This window comes from Xenopus laevis, chromosome 4L, assembly GCF_017654675.1.
Source record: "Xenopus laevis strain J_2021 chromosome 4L, Xenopus_laevis_v10.1, whole genome shotgun sequence".
NCBI classification, from domain to species: Eukaryota; Metazoa; Chordata; class Amphibia; order Anura; family Pipidae; genus Xenopus; species Xenopus laevis.
In genome coordinates, this window is record NC_054377.1 from 134693976 (window position 1) to 134712438 (window position 18463).

Sequence of the window (18463 nt, forward strand, 5' to 3'; positions counted from 1 at the left end):
AAAGGAAGACACTAGCCTCGTTTCAATTTTGGGGCGGGGCTATGCATTATCTATGGAGTGGGCGTGTTTTGATAGGAATTTGAGTCCATGGTTGATATGGATTGGTTGCAGGTTATTAGAAGAGCACGAAATGTTCCTGATTGGGGGCGGGGCGTCCTGGGCAGTGCTAAGCGTGTTCTGGGAAGGGAATAATTATTGGGCGGAGATTAGATGTAAATTAACTATGCTGCGGTGGGCGGGGCAAGCTTTGCTGGTAGGCTGGAACTTGGTCAAGGGCGGGGTTTTCACATATTGTTAGAAGTAGGAGACTGATCGTGGGCGGAGTTTTCACAGGCTGTTAGGGTGGGAGCTTGAATATTGGGCGGGTTTTCGAGGCTGTCAGTAGCGGGCTCAGCTGTTTGCAGTCGGCGCTGAGAGCTCTCTCCTTTGGGCCCAAACTCTTGTCCCTCCGCAGCCTGTCACAGGCGTTCCGCTCGCTGCGCACCGAACCCGCCGGGTCAATGAGCCGCTCCTTCCGCCCAGCGCCGGGCCCGGGCCAATGGACACCAGCGACCTGTTCAGCAGCTGCAGAAAGGGAGACGTCTTCAGAGTGCGGTGAGCAGCTACGTCTGGGGGGGAGGAGGACATAGGTAAATAGGTCTGGCGCAGGGATATGGAACTTGCTGCTTCTCAAACTACAACTCCCAGCGTGCATCTGGCGTCAGAGCTGGGGATAAACAACCGCAAGGCCTTTGGTTAGTCTCTACTGTGTATATAATAATATCAGTGCAGAGCAGGAGTAGTTACCAGTGGGACACAGACAAGGGGTCTCTGTGAGGTAAGTGGGTGGAACTGTAGGGGAATCAGACCCTGTCACTTCCGGGGGGGGGTTAATATATATTGTCTTATAGCAAAAGTTTTTTGGGATCCCTATCCTGCAATTGCTGAGGGGTCCAGTACATTTTAGTTTTGCCAGTGGATAGGTTTCCTGGGTGTGGGCCATGGAGGGCATCTCTCAGTCCCACTCACATGCCAGGCTGCTGTCTCAGACAGTGGACAATGGCTTCTGGAATTCAGGGCTGGCATCGGGGGTACAAGTGGCCCAGGCCTAAAGGGGGGCCAGGCTGTGGTGCACTTTTCTAAATAGCCAGGCTCCCCTTGGCAGCGCTGAAGCCGTGCCGCCTCTTCGGAAGTCCAGAACCGCCGAAAAGTCACGAAAGGAGCCGAACTTGAAGTCCCGAAGTCATGCAAAGAGCCGAAGTTGAGGTCTAGAAGCCGCGAAAAGAGCCAAAGTTGAAATCCCGAAGCCACGGAATGACCTGAAGTCACAAAAGGAGCCAAAGTTCAAGTCCTGAAGCCACCAGTTCAGTTCTACTTTTTGTTTAAAAACCTAGCTACCAATGTATTATTTTAATACTCTATAGGCCCCTGCCACAATGTGTTTTTTTTATCTTATGGGGGGCCCTGACCAACAATGATTTTTTAAAAACTTTTATGGGTGTCCATGGCACCAATGTTTTTTTTGTAACTTATAGGGGGAAACTGACCATCTGTGTGGTCTTTTAACTGTGGTGTTGGATTGGCGGGATCTCCCTGGCCCCGAAAATTTTGTTGTACAGGGCTCTGTGATTTCTAATGGCGGCCCTGGTTTCGTTCCAGTAAGAAATTTGGGTGACCCATTAACCTCTTGTGCACCAATTTTCAACCCCATCCACTTAGCGCTTATAAGAGAGTCTAACCTTAAGGGCCCCCATGAATATCACCAGTCCAACACTGAAAGTTGTATATAACTGCTTTACACTACCTTGCTGGCTGGGAGCTTATCAGGCAGATGCAAATTTACTATCTCATTTCTGCCATTCATTATGAAAGATCAAATTATTAGTTCTTGTTCGAGGGACAAGTGAGCTGACAACCCTTTCCCCAGGATATGGACATGATGAGATCGCCAACTTGGACTGTCATCTGAAAGCTTAGGGTGCAGAGCTTATGGACAGTAACAGCTCGAGAGATGAAGAGAAATTTCTTTTAATTTAATATAGACTAGTGCCAAAAAGAGAGCTTGTCCCACCTGTCCTGATATGTTGGGTGAGAGGGAGTCCCATTAAGAGCTTTGTGACCTTAGAAAGCTTCCTGAGAGCTTGGCTTAATGTCGGGGTGAGAGGGAGCTCACTTAGTGAATGCTAGAGATGGAAAGAACATTAGTTGAGAGCAGGCTAGCCTAATGATACACATCAAGAGCACCTTAAGGGAGAGGCCTTCACCGAGAGCAGGCTAGCCAAACCAAACGAGAGATTATTAAGAGAAGCCAGGCCGAAGAAAGGGAGCACACACTGACATAGGCATGATAAAAGGCTTGAAAGAGGAAGATGAAAAAGAAAAGCTTGTTCTAGAGATATCTTAAAGAGCTCACTGCAACATACAAGTCAAGAGCGCATGGTAACATAACGTAAAGCAACTTAACCTGGTATTAGAGAGAGGTAACCCATGGAGTCCAGCCTAGTGGGAGAGCATATGAGAAAACAATCACATGGAGCAGTCATGCTCAGACACAAGAAAGAGCTCAGAGAGCTACTAGTAGAGAGTTCAATGAGACCTGTTTGACCTATGGCATGCGAGAAAAATAATTGAGAGAAGCCTATCTTAGATACATGCAGCAAATACTCAATGAGAGCAGCCTGCTAGAGGGAACATATGAAAGGAGAGCTGATGTTTAGGCCCAGTGACTGAGCGATGCATAGAGAGACTCCACTGATGCCTGTGACCAGATTGTGCTAACTAAAGGCCTTGTGACCAGTGAAGCTATAGCGAGATCTCCCTGTCCCAAAGGAGGGGTAGTGGGATCTCTTTAAGGAAAAAGGATTTTACTGAGGGTGTATTGCCAGTGGAAAGATAGAGGGGTGCTGGTGAGGCTTGGGCACCCCCAACGATTTTATATTTCATTTTTCTTTAAGCCACAGAAACTAATCAAGCTTTTAGTCTAATGCAGCGAGAGGAAAACTGTTATCTAATTGGTTGCTGCGTGTAACTGGATTATTGAAAGCCCAATCTTATTAAAATGTTCAATATTAAGAGCCAACCATACTAATGAATGGCTGTGAGGAGTATGCAAATGTTAAATACATGACTAAACCAACTAAACTGAGAGACCACGAAACCAATTAGGACCGATTCAACTCACCACCACTTAGCTGCTCCATTGTGGTGCCGGATGCTCAGTCCGCAGTGTCCCCAATGCCAACAGTAAATACATGAACAGGAGGACGGCACTTCGGTAAAAAACAGGTTTTTATTGCTGGGTACTGTAGAAATACATTGGCCTGAGAGACCCACTTGCACATTTATTGTGGTTCTTTTAAGCAAGTCAGATCTTTAGAACAACTAATTATATGCCAGGGACTAGTAAGGAGGGAAAAAGTCACAGCTTATTATCTGCCATGTAGCACCATCTGAAAATGCATTGAAACAAGAGGATGACGTGTCATTGGTAATACCTTGATCAGTATTAAAAAAAAAATCCATCCAGGGGAGCCCTCCATAAACTGTGAGTTAGGAGAGGAGTGTTGCCATGACTAGTAGAAGAGTCGCTTGTCCCATTACAAATGTGAGTGAGGCTGTGGCTTGGAGCCTTTACCCTCATTCACATCTCTACTTTACTCCATACTGATAAAATGGATGTGAGTACTGTTCTTTATAGGAGAAGGAAAGCTACTGAAGCAGTTTATTGCCAATAGATCAGCCACAATAGTTTAAGTTATAACACTATATTTATTCTGTAGAATGCTTTACCATACCAGAGTAAACAGCTACTGTATAGAAGCTCTCTATTTGTGTAGGATAGTGGCTGCCATATTAGCTTAGTGTGACCTCACTTCCTGCCTGAGTCTCACCCTGCTCACTCATAGCTCTGGGCTCAGATTACAGCAGAGAGGGAGGGAGAGAGGAGCAAACTGAGCATGCTCAAGCCCTAGCCCTGGAGATTTAAGCTGAAAACAGAAAGTCTAATACAGAAGCCCATGTGAACACAATAGAAGGAAAGAAATGCGGTGTTTCTTTTGACAGAGGACTCCGAGCAGCATTACTTTGAGGGTTTACCGGTGTATTTATATAGACCTTTCTGATAAAGATTACTTAGTTTTAGCCTTTCCGAGTCTGTGTAGATGTGCTTTGACTAGGTGCATGACTACAGAGTCTTCTTTCCTTAGATGATAAATGCCGTCTTACACTCACTAATCCCGGTTACAATGGGAAATTATAAAATTCATTCTGTTTAATTACCACAGTCCATGATGCTTCCAGTAGCACCCTCCCACTCCAGGGGAAAATATGCCTCTAAATAAATAAATGTATGTGGAGCAATGCTCCACATTGTAGCCATTACACCTGATAGCCATTATCCAGTTCCAACCTTTTTTTTCCTTGTGGGCCACATTCATTTATAAAAACTGTTGGGGAGCCATACAAGCGAGAGAAAAAAATTCCTTGGGGTTGTCAAATAAGGGCTGTGATTGGCTAATTGGTAGCCCCATGTGGACTGCTAGCCTACATGAGGCTCTAGGGAATTAACCTTTTGACTTTTTTTTACTTTTTGAACTAATTTACCAACAGGGTGTAATTCAAGTGTAATTCAACTCCTTTACTCACCTGCTCTCTACAGTGCAGCATTTCCCCCCAGAATCTGAGCACTTTTGTACCCAATGAAAGTCACTTTTTTAAATTGTCACACAAGTTGCAATCTATATCACGGGTCCCCAACCGCCGGGTCGCAGACACTCTTGCACTCGGCTGCCCAGCGCACAAAAATGAGGCGCGCCAAATTGGACGCCAGCATGCCCAAATTGGATGCGGTGAGTCCAAACTTGCTGCCGACCCCACCCCAGGTCCTTGCAAAACAAAACATTTTTTTGCACCGGTCCCTTGTCCAAAAACGGTTGGGGACTGCTGATCTACATCATTCTAGGCGTCCGATATCGAGGGCATGAGAGTACTCTAGCACAACCGCAAGCTACAAGCAATTTTGTATTTCGACCGTTGCAGTTCATAATGGGAATCTCGGATATAACCACTGTCAATGACCGGATTCCCTTGAGCCTTGGCACACGTCATTAACTGGTGCAAGAAGACACGCAGCACAAATATATGCTGTTTAAACACACATTGGCAAACAAAAAAGTGCTGTGCTCGCTAATATTAAATGAGGGTCATCCTCTCTTTTAAATGGGGGAAAAACTCATGTTCTTTGTAAATAATTGTCTGTGTTTTCAAGTGAAAATGACTGTGGCTTCTGACTATTTAATTTTTCCTCTTATGTTTACAAACTTTCTCAACCCTCCCCCTATCCTGTGACCCTGCCCAGTTTGGAGACGGGCCAGGCATGCTGCTATCAGGCAGCTGGTGACATAAGATACCTAGCACCCTGGGAGCTGCATACAGAACATTTCTTCACTGTCCCTGCTCTTGAATCCTTTCTGGCTCTAGACTATTGCTGAGACAAATACTGCAGAGGACAGCATTAACTGTTTTTTTTTTTTTTTTTGTTTTAATTCTATCTGCAGATACCTTGTGGAGCAGAGAGACATGGAACTGAATGTGCGTGATAAATGGGACAGCACACCCTTGTAAGATGCTGCTTTGCTCAGTGGCTTTGTGCATAACAAATAAACCCTCTCCCAATAAACACAGTTATGCCAGAAGCTCTTATTTCGTGACCCTTGTTTGTACTTTAGACATTTGTAGTTTACAGAAGAAGAAGGAAAGCTACTGAGGCAGATTATTGGCAATAGACGAGCCACAATAGTGCAAGCTGTAACACTATTTTTATTCTGTAGAATGCTTTACCATACCTGAGTAAACGGCTCTATAAGCTCTATCTGTTTGTTCAGGATAGCAGCTGCCATATTAGTTTGGTGTGACATCACTTCCTGCTTAAGTCTCTCCCTGCTCACTCATCACTCTGGGCTGGGAGGGAGGGAGAGGAGCAAACTGAGCATGCTCAAGCCCTAGCCCTGAAGGTTTAAGCTGAAAACAGGAAGTCTGATACAGAAGCCCATGTGTACACAATAGAAGGAAAGAAATGTGATGTTTCTTTTGACAGAGGGCTCAGATCATCATTACTTGGAGGGTTTACAGTTGTATTTACATAGACCTTTCTGATAAAGCTTACTTAGTTTTAACCTTTCCTTCTCCTTTAGTGTCCATGATCTACCCCATGATCTCAAGACTAGCGATAACATGGTAGCTATACAAACACAGAAATATAAATTTAGAAAGTTAATTTTGAAATAAAAGAACATTACTTAAATGCAAACACATCAGTGGAAGGGGCTGTATTGCTGGCATCTGTAGAAGCTTTATCTTTAGGCAGCAGTACAGCTTCCTTGTGGGTGAGAAAGCTTTAGCTGTGGCAAGCAACATGGCCTTTTGCACTGCAGGTAATCGGTGTGCTGGGAGTACTGACCTGTGCCAAAAATACTATAGTCTTAAAATGTGCAGCTTTAAAACAAAAGGCACATAGGAGAATTTTGGGCACTTTCAGCACCTACTTTTTTTAGTAGAGGCACCAATGCATGTAGCAATACCCTGCCGTAGAGGTGTTGATGAGCATATATGTGATTATGATCACTAAGGGGGTGTCTAACAAATTGGCCTTTCTCTCTTTATTGTCTCCACCTTGAAGCGCTTGACAATTAATTTTTAGATAAAAAGTTATTTCATAAAAAAAATTATGAAATTTGATACAATTTTGTGTAAAGCAAAGTCTTCTCTATAAAATGTGTTCAGTAATGTTTTTGACGTTATTTACCTATTTTTTCTCATTTTATGCCTTTTCCCCTAAGGTACTATGCCTGTCTTTGTGGACATGAAGAACTTGTCCGTTACCTTTTAGCTAATGGTAAGTAATCGCACCCTAAACCAAACCAGACTGTATTTTTTTTCTGTTGAACGTCAGACATTGTTAGATTGGCGTGTGATACTATACTGGAGAGCCACGAGCTCCTTCCAACCCAGTATCTCTGTATATGTGAATATAAAAATCTATTTATACAGTATGATCTTTTATCCAGGCATTGCCTGTTGTTGTTTTTAGATGTTTGTTGAACTTTATCCAGAGGGATATTTTTGTGCTTTTGGATTATTCCATGTCTTTTGCTAGTGCAGTAATTATAATATTTGTTTAACCAAGACATGCAGAAACACACAGGAGAAGAATTCTTAGACATTTAGACTCCAATAAAGAGGTACCAACATGTTTTTGCAAAGGGCACTGGCACATGTAGAGATTAGTTACCCAATGATATATCTCCTCTACCGCGGACAATAATCTCCTGCAAATGCTTTCCCACTGGCAATAATGTAAATAACAGAGGGGAAAATACATTGCTCTCAGGTTTCCTTGCAAGGTAAGAAAAAATCAGAAAGTGTCTGAATAAAATACCATACAACTATAAGAATATTTATATATACAGAGATACTGCTGGAGAGAATTTACTGTGTGGCGACTAAGCTCCGTCCGTGGCAGTAATTTAACTAGGGATGCACCGAATCCAGGATTCGGTTCGGGATTTGGCCAGGATTTTGCCTTTTTCAGCAGGATTAGGCCGAATCCTTTTGCCTGGCCGAACCGAATCCTAATTTGCGTATGTAAATTAGGGGTGGGTAAGGAAATCACGTGACTTCGTCACAAAAGAATAATTTGTTCCTTTTACTTTCCTGCTCCGAATTTGCTTATGCAAATTAGAATTAGGTTCATTATTCGGCCGAATCTTTCACCGGGGATTCGGCCGAATCCCAAATAGTGGATTCGGTGCAGCAACAATTAGGAAGCAGCCATGGCGGAGCTCACCCTAGCGTGCAGCGTTCCCTTGTCGGTCGCAGCTATCGCGAGACTTCGGTTTCTCCTCCCAAATACTCCAACTTGCACAATATGGTGCTCGCTTACAGCGCAGACCACTCCGTAAAGAAAACGCTGGTAGTAATATCAATCCAGCTTTATTGTATCAGACAGTGTGGAAACATAGTAACAGTGGGTGTGCAATGCCAAAACCTACAAGTTTCGTCTGCACTTCATCGGGGTTCACGAAAGGCGTAGGTTTTGGCATTGCACACCCACCGTACTATGTTTCCACACTGTCTGATACAATAAAGTTGGATTGATATTACTACCAGCGTTTTCTTTACGGAGCGATATGCACTGTAAGCGAGCAACATATTGTGCAAAGTGGATTCTGTGCATCCCTAAATTTAACCCTTTAAGTGCCACAGAACGTAGAATCTACGTTCTGTGGAAAAGTAACTTGAAATGCCACAGAACGTAGATTCTACGTTCTGCAGCACTTCCGGGTTCTGGAGCGGAGGAGCGGCTGTTAGAGCCGCTCGCTCCGTTCCGCTTCGATCCCCTGCCCCTAGGCAACGAGCAGAGCAGGGGATCGAGTGGCCCCTGGGGCGCGATCGCCCAGGGGCCCAAAAACAGCAGCAGGCACGTGTTCCTTACGTGTCCTGCTGCTGCAGCCTGCACTGCGCCATCCAGCTCCGCCCCCACAGCACAGAGACACGCAGATCGTCGCAGATGTCTTCCTGGGACCCCTCCACATCGTGTGCAACAGTCTTCAGCGACTTTTTCAGGTTAGTGCAACAATTACACACACAAACACACCAACACACACTTATTACAGTAATACACACTTAGATTCACACTTACACACACTTACACATACATTTTTGGGGATTGGGGGGGTCACTTACACTCACTGCACTTACACACACGTGCACACGCACACACGCGCACATAACATGTAATTTACCATTTGTACACACGCACACGCACATACATGGCATTGTGGCTTTTTTTTTTTTTCTTATCGCATCGTCTCTTTTTTTTGCTGAAAAAAATGTTTTATTACCATTACGAATAGCGTATTCGCTAACCGTACTGTGCAATATCTTTTGTATGTTATTTCGGTGATTATATTGCAATTTTGGGTATTTTGGTGCATTTTTAGCCATTTTATTGAATTTTTAGCCATTTTATTGCATTTTCAGCTCTGCATATGTTGTGTTCACTTGTTTCTAGCCGTATAACCTGTTTGGCCCAGCTAAAATATTCAAACTGTGATTCTGATGCCCGATAACACTATTCTGGAAAAAAAACATTGATTTTTGTGGTTTTATTGGATTTTTTTTCATTTCACTCTTTACTGCCTTATTTTGTTTTGCCTTGTAAATTTTATCTACTATATATCCATTTGGGGGTCTCTGTGCGCCACATAGTTTGGTATATCTATGCATATTGGGCATCAAAGTGTTCAGTAGACCCCTGGCGTTCATATTTAGGATGTTTTATGCTGATACGTTACGAAATGTGGGGCATATAATGGGGTAAAATTCAAGCTTTGTGACAATTTTCAGAAATTTGATAAAAACCGTTATGTTCAGCATTGCTTTGCAGTTTGGCAGTTTGTAGTAGAAACACTTATTTACCCATATTGGATTCGTCAGAATGTGTACTTTCTGAAAATATATGGTTTTCTGGGGTCTCTGTACTGTTAGGGGGGTCTAATGTCGCATAATACACACACCAGGTGCTTATATTGCAGCAGCCAGCGCGTCAGCCGTGAAAATGTATATACACTATTGTCATTTGGGGGTCTCTATGCGCCACATAGTTTGGTATATCTATGCATATTGGGCATCAAAGTGTTCAGTAGACCCCTGGCGTTCATATTTAGGATGTTTTATGCTGATAGGTTACGAAACGTAGAGCATATAATGGGGTAAAATTCAAGCTTTGTGACGATTTTCAGAAATTTGATAAAAACCGTTATGTTCAGCATTGCTTTGCAGTTTGGCAGTTTGTAGTAGAAACACTTATTTACCCATATTGGATTCGTCAGAATGTGTACTTTCTGAAAATATCTGGTTTTCTGGGTCTCTGTACTGTTAGGGGGGTCTAATGTCGCATAATACACACACCAGGTGCTTATATTGCAGCAGCCAGCGCGTCAGCCGTGAAAATGTATATACACTATTGTCATTTGGGGGTCTCTGTGCGCCACATAGTTTGGTATATCTATGCATATTGGGCATCAAAGTGTTCAGTAGACCCGTGGCGTTCATATTTAGGATGTTTTATGCTGATACGTTACGAAACGTGGAGCATATAATGGAGTAAAATTCAAGCTTTGTGACGATTTTCAGAAATTTGATAAAAACCGTTATGTTCAGCATTGCTTTGCAGTTTGGCAGTTTGTAGTAGAAACACTTATTTACCCACATTGGATTCGTCAGAATGTGTACTTTCTGAAAATATATGGTTTTCTGTGGTCTCTGTACTGTTAGGGGGGTCTAATGTCGCATAATACACACACCAGGTGCTTATATTGCAGCAGCCAGCGCGTCAGCCGTGAAAATGTATATACAGTATTGTCATTTGGGGGTCTCTGTGCGCCACATAGTTTGGTATATCTATGCATATTGGGCATCAAAGTGTTCAGTAGACCCCTGGCGTTCATATTTAGGATGTTTTATGCTGATAAGTTACGAAATGTGGGGCATATAATGGGGTAAAATTCAAGCTTTGTGACGATTTTCAGAAATTTGATAAAAACCGTTACGTTCAGCATTGCTTTGCAGTTTGGCAGTTTGTAGTAGAAACACTTATTTACCCATATTGGATTCGTCAGAATGTGTACTTTCTGAAAATATATGGTTTTCTGGGGTCTCTGTACTGTTAGGTGGTCTAATGTCGCATAATACACACACCGGGTGGTTATGTTGCAGCAGCCAGCGCGTCAGCCGTGAAAATGTCTATACATATTGTCATTTGGGGGTCTCTGTGCGCCACATAGTTTGGTATATCTATGCACATTGGGCATCAAACTATTTAGTAGACCCGTATGTTTATATTTAGGATGCTTTATGCTGGTAATGATACATGGACAATACGATGCTGGAAAGTTGAAGCTTTGAGGCAATTTTCAGATATTTCACCAAAACCGCCAAATTTGGCAAAGCCTTGCGACTCAGTAGTTTGGAGCAGAAAAGCATGGGTACCCATTTTAGATTCTGTAGAATGTGTACTTTCCAAAAATGTATGGGTTTGGGGGGTAAACATATATTTCTGTGTTTTTACCCCACAAAAATGCAGACAATGTGCTGATTTTTCATTAGCTGAAGTTACCCACAGGACAATTTGTATGTGCTAACTTCATTTTGGGGCCTCTAAATGCCATATACTTTGGTAAACCTATGCACAGTGGGCACCAAACTGTTTGGAGGACCCCTGGCAATCACAATTTGGGTGCTTTTTTGTGATACGTAATGATACATGGGAGATATGATGCTGGAAAGTTGAAGCATTGAGGCAATTTTCAGATATTTCACCAAAACCGACAACTTTGGGAAAGCCTTGCGACTCAGTAGTTTGGAGCAATAAGGCATGGGTACCCATTTTAGATTCTGTAGAATGTGTACTTTCCAAAAATGTATGGGTTTGGGGGGTAAACATATATTTCTGTGTTTTTACCCCACAAAAATGCAGTTAATGTGTTGATCTTTCATTAGCTGAAGTTACCCACAGGACTATTTGTATGCACTAACTTCATTTTGGGGCCTCTAAATGCCAGATACTTTGGTAAACCTATGAACAATGGCCACCAAACTGTTCGGAGGAACCCTGGCAATCATATTTAGGGTGCTTTTTCTTGGTGCATAACGATACATGGGTGATATGGTGCTGAGAAGTTGAAGCTTTGAGGCAATTTTCAGATATTTCACCAAAACCGACAATTGTGGGAAAGCCTTGCGACTCAGTAGTTTGGAGCAGAAAGGCATGGGTACCCATTTTAGATTCGGTAGAATGTGTACTTTCCAAAACTATATGGGTTTTGGGGGGCAAACATATATTTCTGTGTTTTTACCCCACAAAAATGCAGTCAATGTGTTGATTTTTCATTAGCTGAAGTTACCCACGGAACTGTTTGTATGTGCTAACTTCATTTTGGGGGCCTCTAAATGCCAGATACTTTGGTAAACTTATGAACAATGGCCACCAAAATGTTCAGAGGAACCCTGGCAATCATATTTAGGGTGCTTTTTCTTAGTACGTAATGATACATGGGTGATATAGTGCTGGGAAGTTGAAGCTTTGAGGCAATTTTCAGATATTTCACCAAAACCGACAACTTTGGGAAAGCCTTGCGACTCAGTAGTTTGGAGCAGAAAGGCATGGGTACCCATTTTAGATTCAGTAGAATGTGTACTTTCCAAAAATATATGGGTTTGGGGGGTAAACATATATTTCTGTGTTTTTACCCCACAAAAATGCAGTCAATGTGTTGATTTCTCATTAGATGAAGTTACCTACAGGACTATTTGTCTGCGCTAACTTCATTTTGAGGCCTCTAAATGCCAGATACTTTGGTAAACCTATGAACAATGGCCACCAAACTGTTTGGAGGAACCCTGGCAATAATATTTAGGGTGCTTTTTCTTGGTGCGTAACGATACATGGGTGATATGGTGCTGAGAAGTTGAAGCTTTGAGGTAATTTTCAGATATTTCACCAAAACCGACAATTGTGGGAAAGCCTTGCAACTCAGTAGTTTGGAGCAGAAAGGCATGGGTACCCATTTTAGATTCGGTAGAATGTGTACTTTCCAAAAATATATGGGTTTGGGGGGTAAACATATATTTCTGTGTTTTTACCCCACAAAAAATGCAGTCAATGTGTTGATTTCTCAGTAGCTGAAGTAAAGTCCTGATCAATTTGGATGTGCTAACTTCATATTGGTGTCTCTAAATGCCAGATACTTTGGTAAACCTATGCATAATGGGTATCAAACTGTTCAGTGGACCCCTGGCAATCATATTTCAGGTGCTTTTTCTTGGTACCTAATATAGTTTGGGATATGCGGAGCAGCAAAATAAAACCTTTGAAATGATTTTTCAGAATTTTGAATTTTTTTTTGAAAAACCGCTATGTTCAGACAAGCTTTTATGTTTGGTAGTTGGGAGTAGAGAGACATAGTTACCCATTTTGTAATCGGCAGAATGTGTACTTTTCAAAAATGTATGGTTTTCTGGGGTAAACCTACGGTTTCAGGAGTTTTTGCCTTGGAATCTAAAGCATGCCGTTTTCTGCCTTAGTGCTTTCAAAATTCGGCAATATACTGCCGGGAGTTTTTGAGGTACAGAAGTCCTAAATCTCCCTAAAACTATACATATCTGGTATTGGCACGTTCGAGAGACATAAGGCTTTCCAAATCAGTTGGATTTTCATCCGTAAAATGAAATATTTTTCTGGTATAAATTGATATACGATGAAAAATGGTAATTTTTCATTTTTTTTTGGTATTTAGCACTATAAATTTTTTTGCACAGGTGGAAATACATGAAAACTCAGGCAGATTTAGAAAGCTCAGTTTCTACCGAAAAAAACAATGTATAGTTTTCCTAGGTAAACTATAGGTTTCCCCTCAGAAAATGCCCCTAAAGTGAGAGAGCACAAAATGTTTCAAAAACGGCTGGCATTTCGCGTAACCAAAATGTGAAATTCTGCTGGCACTTAAAGGGTTAATAAACCTAAATCTATTGTTTTCACTAATGCAGGGGTACTAAAGCAGACAGCCAGAGATTGCAGCTGTAGAAAACCACCTAATATCTCACTCCTCTTCCCATTTAGAGTGTAAGCTCTTTTGTGCAGAACCCTCTGCCTAGAGTCTTATAACACTATGCAAACCAAACAATGTGTATCTTGTAAAATGTCATTGTTTGTAAACTGTTCCGTCTGGTATTTGTGGCGGTACTATATAAATAACAACAACAGATCATCGTTGTTATTGAGAGCTACCAGTTAGAAATCCCTACACACGTTTGATTAAATATCATAACCTGCATTCTAAACATCCCTGCAGTCACAGGATAGAATAACAGGATGTTTTAATCAATGATCACTGCACCAACACAATTGGATAACACAGTCTCCCAGTCACAGGTCCCCATATACAGAATAGAGGAGCACAGCTTGCAGATGGAAGGAGGGCAGAAATACACTTCTTATGTTTTAGACTAGAAGAGCAAAATCTTCTCATCATAGACCCTCCATACTAACAGGATTGAATAACACATGATAAACCTTTGATATTTGTGTAACAGACGCCAGCTTGCCCTCATGAGATTTTCAGTGGGATGGCCTGAGGCATTTATACACATTCTCCTGTGTTTTCCTGAATATTTTTAGAAGCTGTATAATCATTATAGTTGTATCTGCCTGTAATCTCTAAAGAAACAGATTTAAAGCATGTCCAGTGTGTTCTAAAGAGAAGAGGATGATTATAATTGCTTACCTGATGCCTTGGTCCATTGCCCGTGTTTGCTTACAACTGCACTGACCCAGGGTATTTCTGTAGGAGCTCATTTTCTTTGGGCCCAGGCAGGAACGAGCTAAATGTTTTTGTGTCTAAGTTTGGCCTTTCACTCTACCATACATGCGCCTGTCTGGCTGGAAAGGAGAGAAGACAGAAGATGATGAACTTCTACAGAAATGCTTTGGGCTGTTAGTCATCTGCATGCTTGGCCATGTTTGTTTACATAGGAGTGTACTGGTTACACTGATCCGTATATAAATCCATAGAGGAAATCATGTCCTGTAGTGGCCAGCTTGTCATTGAAATGATAGAATGACTTTTCAAAGTTTAGGAAATGCCACTGGCTATTTTCATATTGAGCATTATCTTGATATCCCTGGGATGGCATGAATTGAACTGAATCTAGCATGTCTCTGGCAGCCATCTTTATTTCTCATCCATCTCTTACAGGTGCCAAGTGTGAGGTGAACACGTTTGATGGGGAGCGCTGTCTGTATGGAGCTCTAAGTGACACCATCCGAAGGCTGCTGAAGGAATACAAACAGATTACAGCCAAGTGCATGCAGAGGGATTACTATGATGACTTCCTACAGAGGTATTTACAGAGTAACCAGCCATGAGGCCTGATGGTGTTTGACTGTGGAGTTAAATGTCCAGTCAAATGGCTCATGACATGGATTGCTAAGGCCAGTGAGGAAAGGGATGCTAGATTTGTTGTTATATAACCTCCAATAGTGCCAGTTTACTTATTGCATTAACACCATAAAATAACCTGTTTGATAAAAGAGATGATTTCAGTCTATAGCTCTGTAGAGAGGCATTTGATCCCATGTTTACCTTCCTGTGTAAGTAACTTCTATTTTAGGGTCAGGGCACACAGGCAGTTTTGGGGTGATTAGTCACCTGGCGACAAATCTCCTCTTCTTCGGGGCGACTAATCTCCCAAAACTGCCTTCCTGCCAGCTAAAATGTAAATCCAAAGTTGCCTCATGAGGAAATTTTGGGCGACTTAGGAAAATGAATCGCTCCGAGTGCCATCCCGCCGGCGATTTACATTTTAGGCAGTGAAGGCAGTTCGGAGGGATTAGTAGACCTGAAGAAGAGGAGATTTGTCACTGGACGGTTTATCTCCCCGAATCTGCCTGTGTGCCCTGACCCTTATGGAGCTTGTGTGTGTCTCTTTTGCCTTGAATGTCTGCCTTCAGGCTATACAGCATCTTATTGATATAATCTGTAGAAATCTTTCTGAAGCAAACACATATTTTGCCAGTAACAGTAAATTATAATTACATTCTTTCAAGAACATTTAATTATTGATGTTACCAGTCCTTTAAATTGACAACACAAATGCACAGTGTATGATTTGAATGCACACGCTAACAGGAGGCCTCATCTGGTTTTCAAGTCAAACAGATGTGAAGGCATTGCAGTTAGTTTAAATTATTACCTGAAAATTACAGACAATTTACTTTACTTTAAAATTACTTGTCGCATCTGAAACTGCCTGTGTGCAGTTACTTGCATTCTGTAAGTCAGGGGTCCCCAACCTTTTTTTTTACCCCTGAGTCACATTCAAATGTAAAAAGAGTTGGGGAGCAACACAAGCATGACAAAGTCCCATGGGGTGCCAAATAAGTGCCGTGATTGGCTATTTGGTAGCCCCTATGTGGACTGGCAGCCTAGAAGAGGCTCTACTTGGCACTATACTTCATTCTTAAGCAATTAAAACTTGCTTCCAAGCCAGAAATTCAAAAATAAGCACCTGCTTTGAGGCCACTGGGAGCAAGGGGTTGGAGAGCAACATGCTGCTCATAAGCTACTGGTTGGGGATCACTGCTGTAAGGCATATAAATAGTTGAACTGTATTGAATTGATGATTGCATAGTATTGTTGGCACGGTGTTAGCCTTTTCATTAATAATTTGTAACAGCTTATATCTCCTTAGCTGCATTTGATGGAGTAGAATTGCAAGTCAGTTGGTCTCTCACCCTTCCCCTTGCAGACTCCTGGAGCAAGGCTCTTACAGCGACACAACGTTTATTGTACATGGGGAATCCTTCCGCGCTCACCAATGCGTCCTCAGCGCTCGCAGTCCATACTTTGCAGAGATGTTCGACAACAAGTGGAAGGGGAAGAATGTCATTGGTCTGAAGCACCCACTGGTAAGATGGGAAAGGGATACGGGTAGTACATATCATTTCCATGCTGAGCATTGCTAGTGGTGACGAGATCCATATTCAGCAAGCAGTTAGGCTGTCGTTCCTTTATGCCAACAGACAATGAGACTCTTTAGTGACAAAGTAAGAAAAAAAACGTGTGTAGCATAATTAAAACTTATCATTATAAATGGCAGCGTGAGACTATGTCAAAGCTGTATAAATCTGAATCACTCTGATAAGCAGTACTGCAGAGACTGTGCCTATTGACATAAGAACAGATGATTAAGTCACCATCTCTGTCTCTGCTGCAGATCAATCCAGCTGCCTTTGGTTCCATACTGCAGTATTTATATACAGGTAAGTGCTGAAATGCACAGTCACTTGCATGTGGTTGCTGTGAATCTTCTTAAGAGTTTGATAACTGCCAATAACTTGTCTATTACCACTACAGGCATGCTCTTGTCATATCTGTATATTGTTCCGCTCTGCGGAATATGTTGGCACTTCTAAAAATGTGTTAATAATAAGTGAAGTGCGGAGTAATCCATACCCCGCAGAGCCATAAAAATCCAGGTCTGTATCTAGTCCGGGCATCTGTGCAGGATTACATTTTCTGGCAGAAAGACTTATTTAAATATAAAGACATATTTGAATATAAATGATAAATGCTTTGATACCATAGATACATATGATTATCTTGCTATATGTATTATAAAAACCATGAATACTTCCTGCTTTTGTCTCTCCCTGCTCACTCATGGCTCTGGGCTCATTTTACAGCAGTAAGGGGAGGAGGGAGGGGGAAAAAGGAGCAAACTGAGCATGCTCAAGCCCTAGCCCTAGCCCTGGAGGTTTACGCTGAAAACAGGAAGTCTGATACAGAAGCCCATGTGTACACAATAGAAGGAAAGAAATGCTGTGTTTCTTTTGACAGAGGACTCAGAGCAGCTGAAGCAGTTTTCCCCTCCGGTTCCATGCAAATATTTTTAACTTTCCCTTATTTCCCTTATTTTTAACTTTATGGCGGACATAGCATGGTCACTCCCGCAATATTTAATTTCTTACGTCACGAGATTGCAATAGTTCCTGAGTCCTGGGCAAAACACTCGCGATCACATGACATAAGCACGTCATGATACAGAGCTGAGGCTGCTACTTAGCCAGTGTAAACAAGCCCTGAGGGTTAATCTTATTAGTCATAATTTAATTTTTGTTTTTGCAGGCCACATGGATATCGATGTGGAACATGTTGAAGACTGTAAGAGACTGGCCAAGCAGTGTCGGCTGCAAGATCTCATTGACGATCTAGAGGAGAAGTGTAAAAAGGTCTACGAATTTGGTATGATTTTCCTTATATTTACTGAGATTTCCGCTGGTCATTTTGAGCCACACGAGACGTGTTGCTGTTTTGGGGCATATTTTGTGCATGTCCCCAAAAGCAGACAAACTTTTAACCAATATTGGTCAAATGATGTCTGGTTAAAGGTATTCTGTCATGATTTTTATGGTGTCGTTTTTATTTCTAAATGACACTGTTTACACAGCAAGTTATTTACTTTACCATATAAAATCTAATTCCTGACCCAACAAGGGTATTTTTTTAGTTGTAATATTGTTGTGTAGGCTCCATCTCGGGTTATTTTGCCTGGTCATGTGCTTTCAGAAGGAGCCAGCACTTCAGGATGAAACTGCTTTCTGGCAGGCTGTTCTTTCTCCTACTCAATGTAACTGAAGCAGTCGAAGTGGGACCTGGATTTTACTATTGAGTGTTGTCCTTAGATCTACCAGGCAGCTGTTATCTGGTTACATTCCCATTGTTCTGTTTTTAGGCTGCAGTAGAGAGACTGAAGTGTATGATAGCCTAAGCATAAATTAAATTTAAAAAAATCTGTTTGCTCTTTTGAAAAATGGATTTCATTTCAGAAGCAGCCCTATTAACTGATGTGTTTTGAAAAAAAAACA

The 18463-nt window shown here is 42.0% G+C and overlaps 1 protein-coding gene across 4 annotated transcripts in view; it reads left to right on the plus strand.

Moving 5' to 3' along the window:
• The first annotated feature begins 295 nt into the window (after nucleotides 1-295).
• The window catches only part of abtb1.L (ankyrin repeat and BTB (POZ) domain containing 1 L homeolog), a 32983-nt gene continuing 14815 nt past the window's right edge, over nucleotides 296-18463 (plus strand). The window contains exons 1-7 of one of the 4 annotated variants that reach the window (XM_041590839.1): nucleotides 296-594; nucleotides 5535-5597; nucleotides 6816-6871; nucleotides 14793-14937; nucleotides 16345-16504; nucleotides 16813-16858; nucleotides 17724-17840. In XM_041590839.1, the coding sequence (XP_041446773.1) occupies nucleotides 539-594; nucleotides 5535-5597; nucleotides 6816-6871; nucleotides 14793-14937; nucleotides 16345-16504; nucleotides 16813-16858; nucleotides 17724-17840 (643 nt within the window). In that variant the 5' untranslated portion in view covers nucleotides 296-538. Of the gene's footprint in view, nucleotides 595-715; nucleotides 735-762; nucleotides 818-5534; nucleotides 5598-6815; nucleotides 6872-14792; nucleotides 14938-16344; nucleotides 16505-16812; nucleotides 16859-17723; nucleotides 17841-18463 lie in introns of those variants that run through there. The other 3 variants (XM_041590842.1, XM_041590841.1, XM_041590840.1) reach the window with 3 other exon arrangements.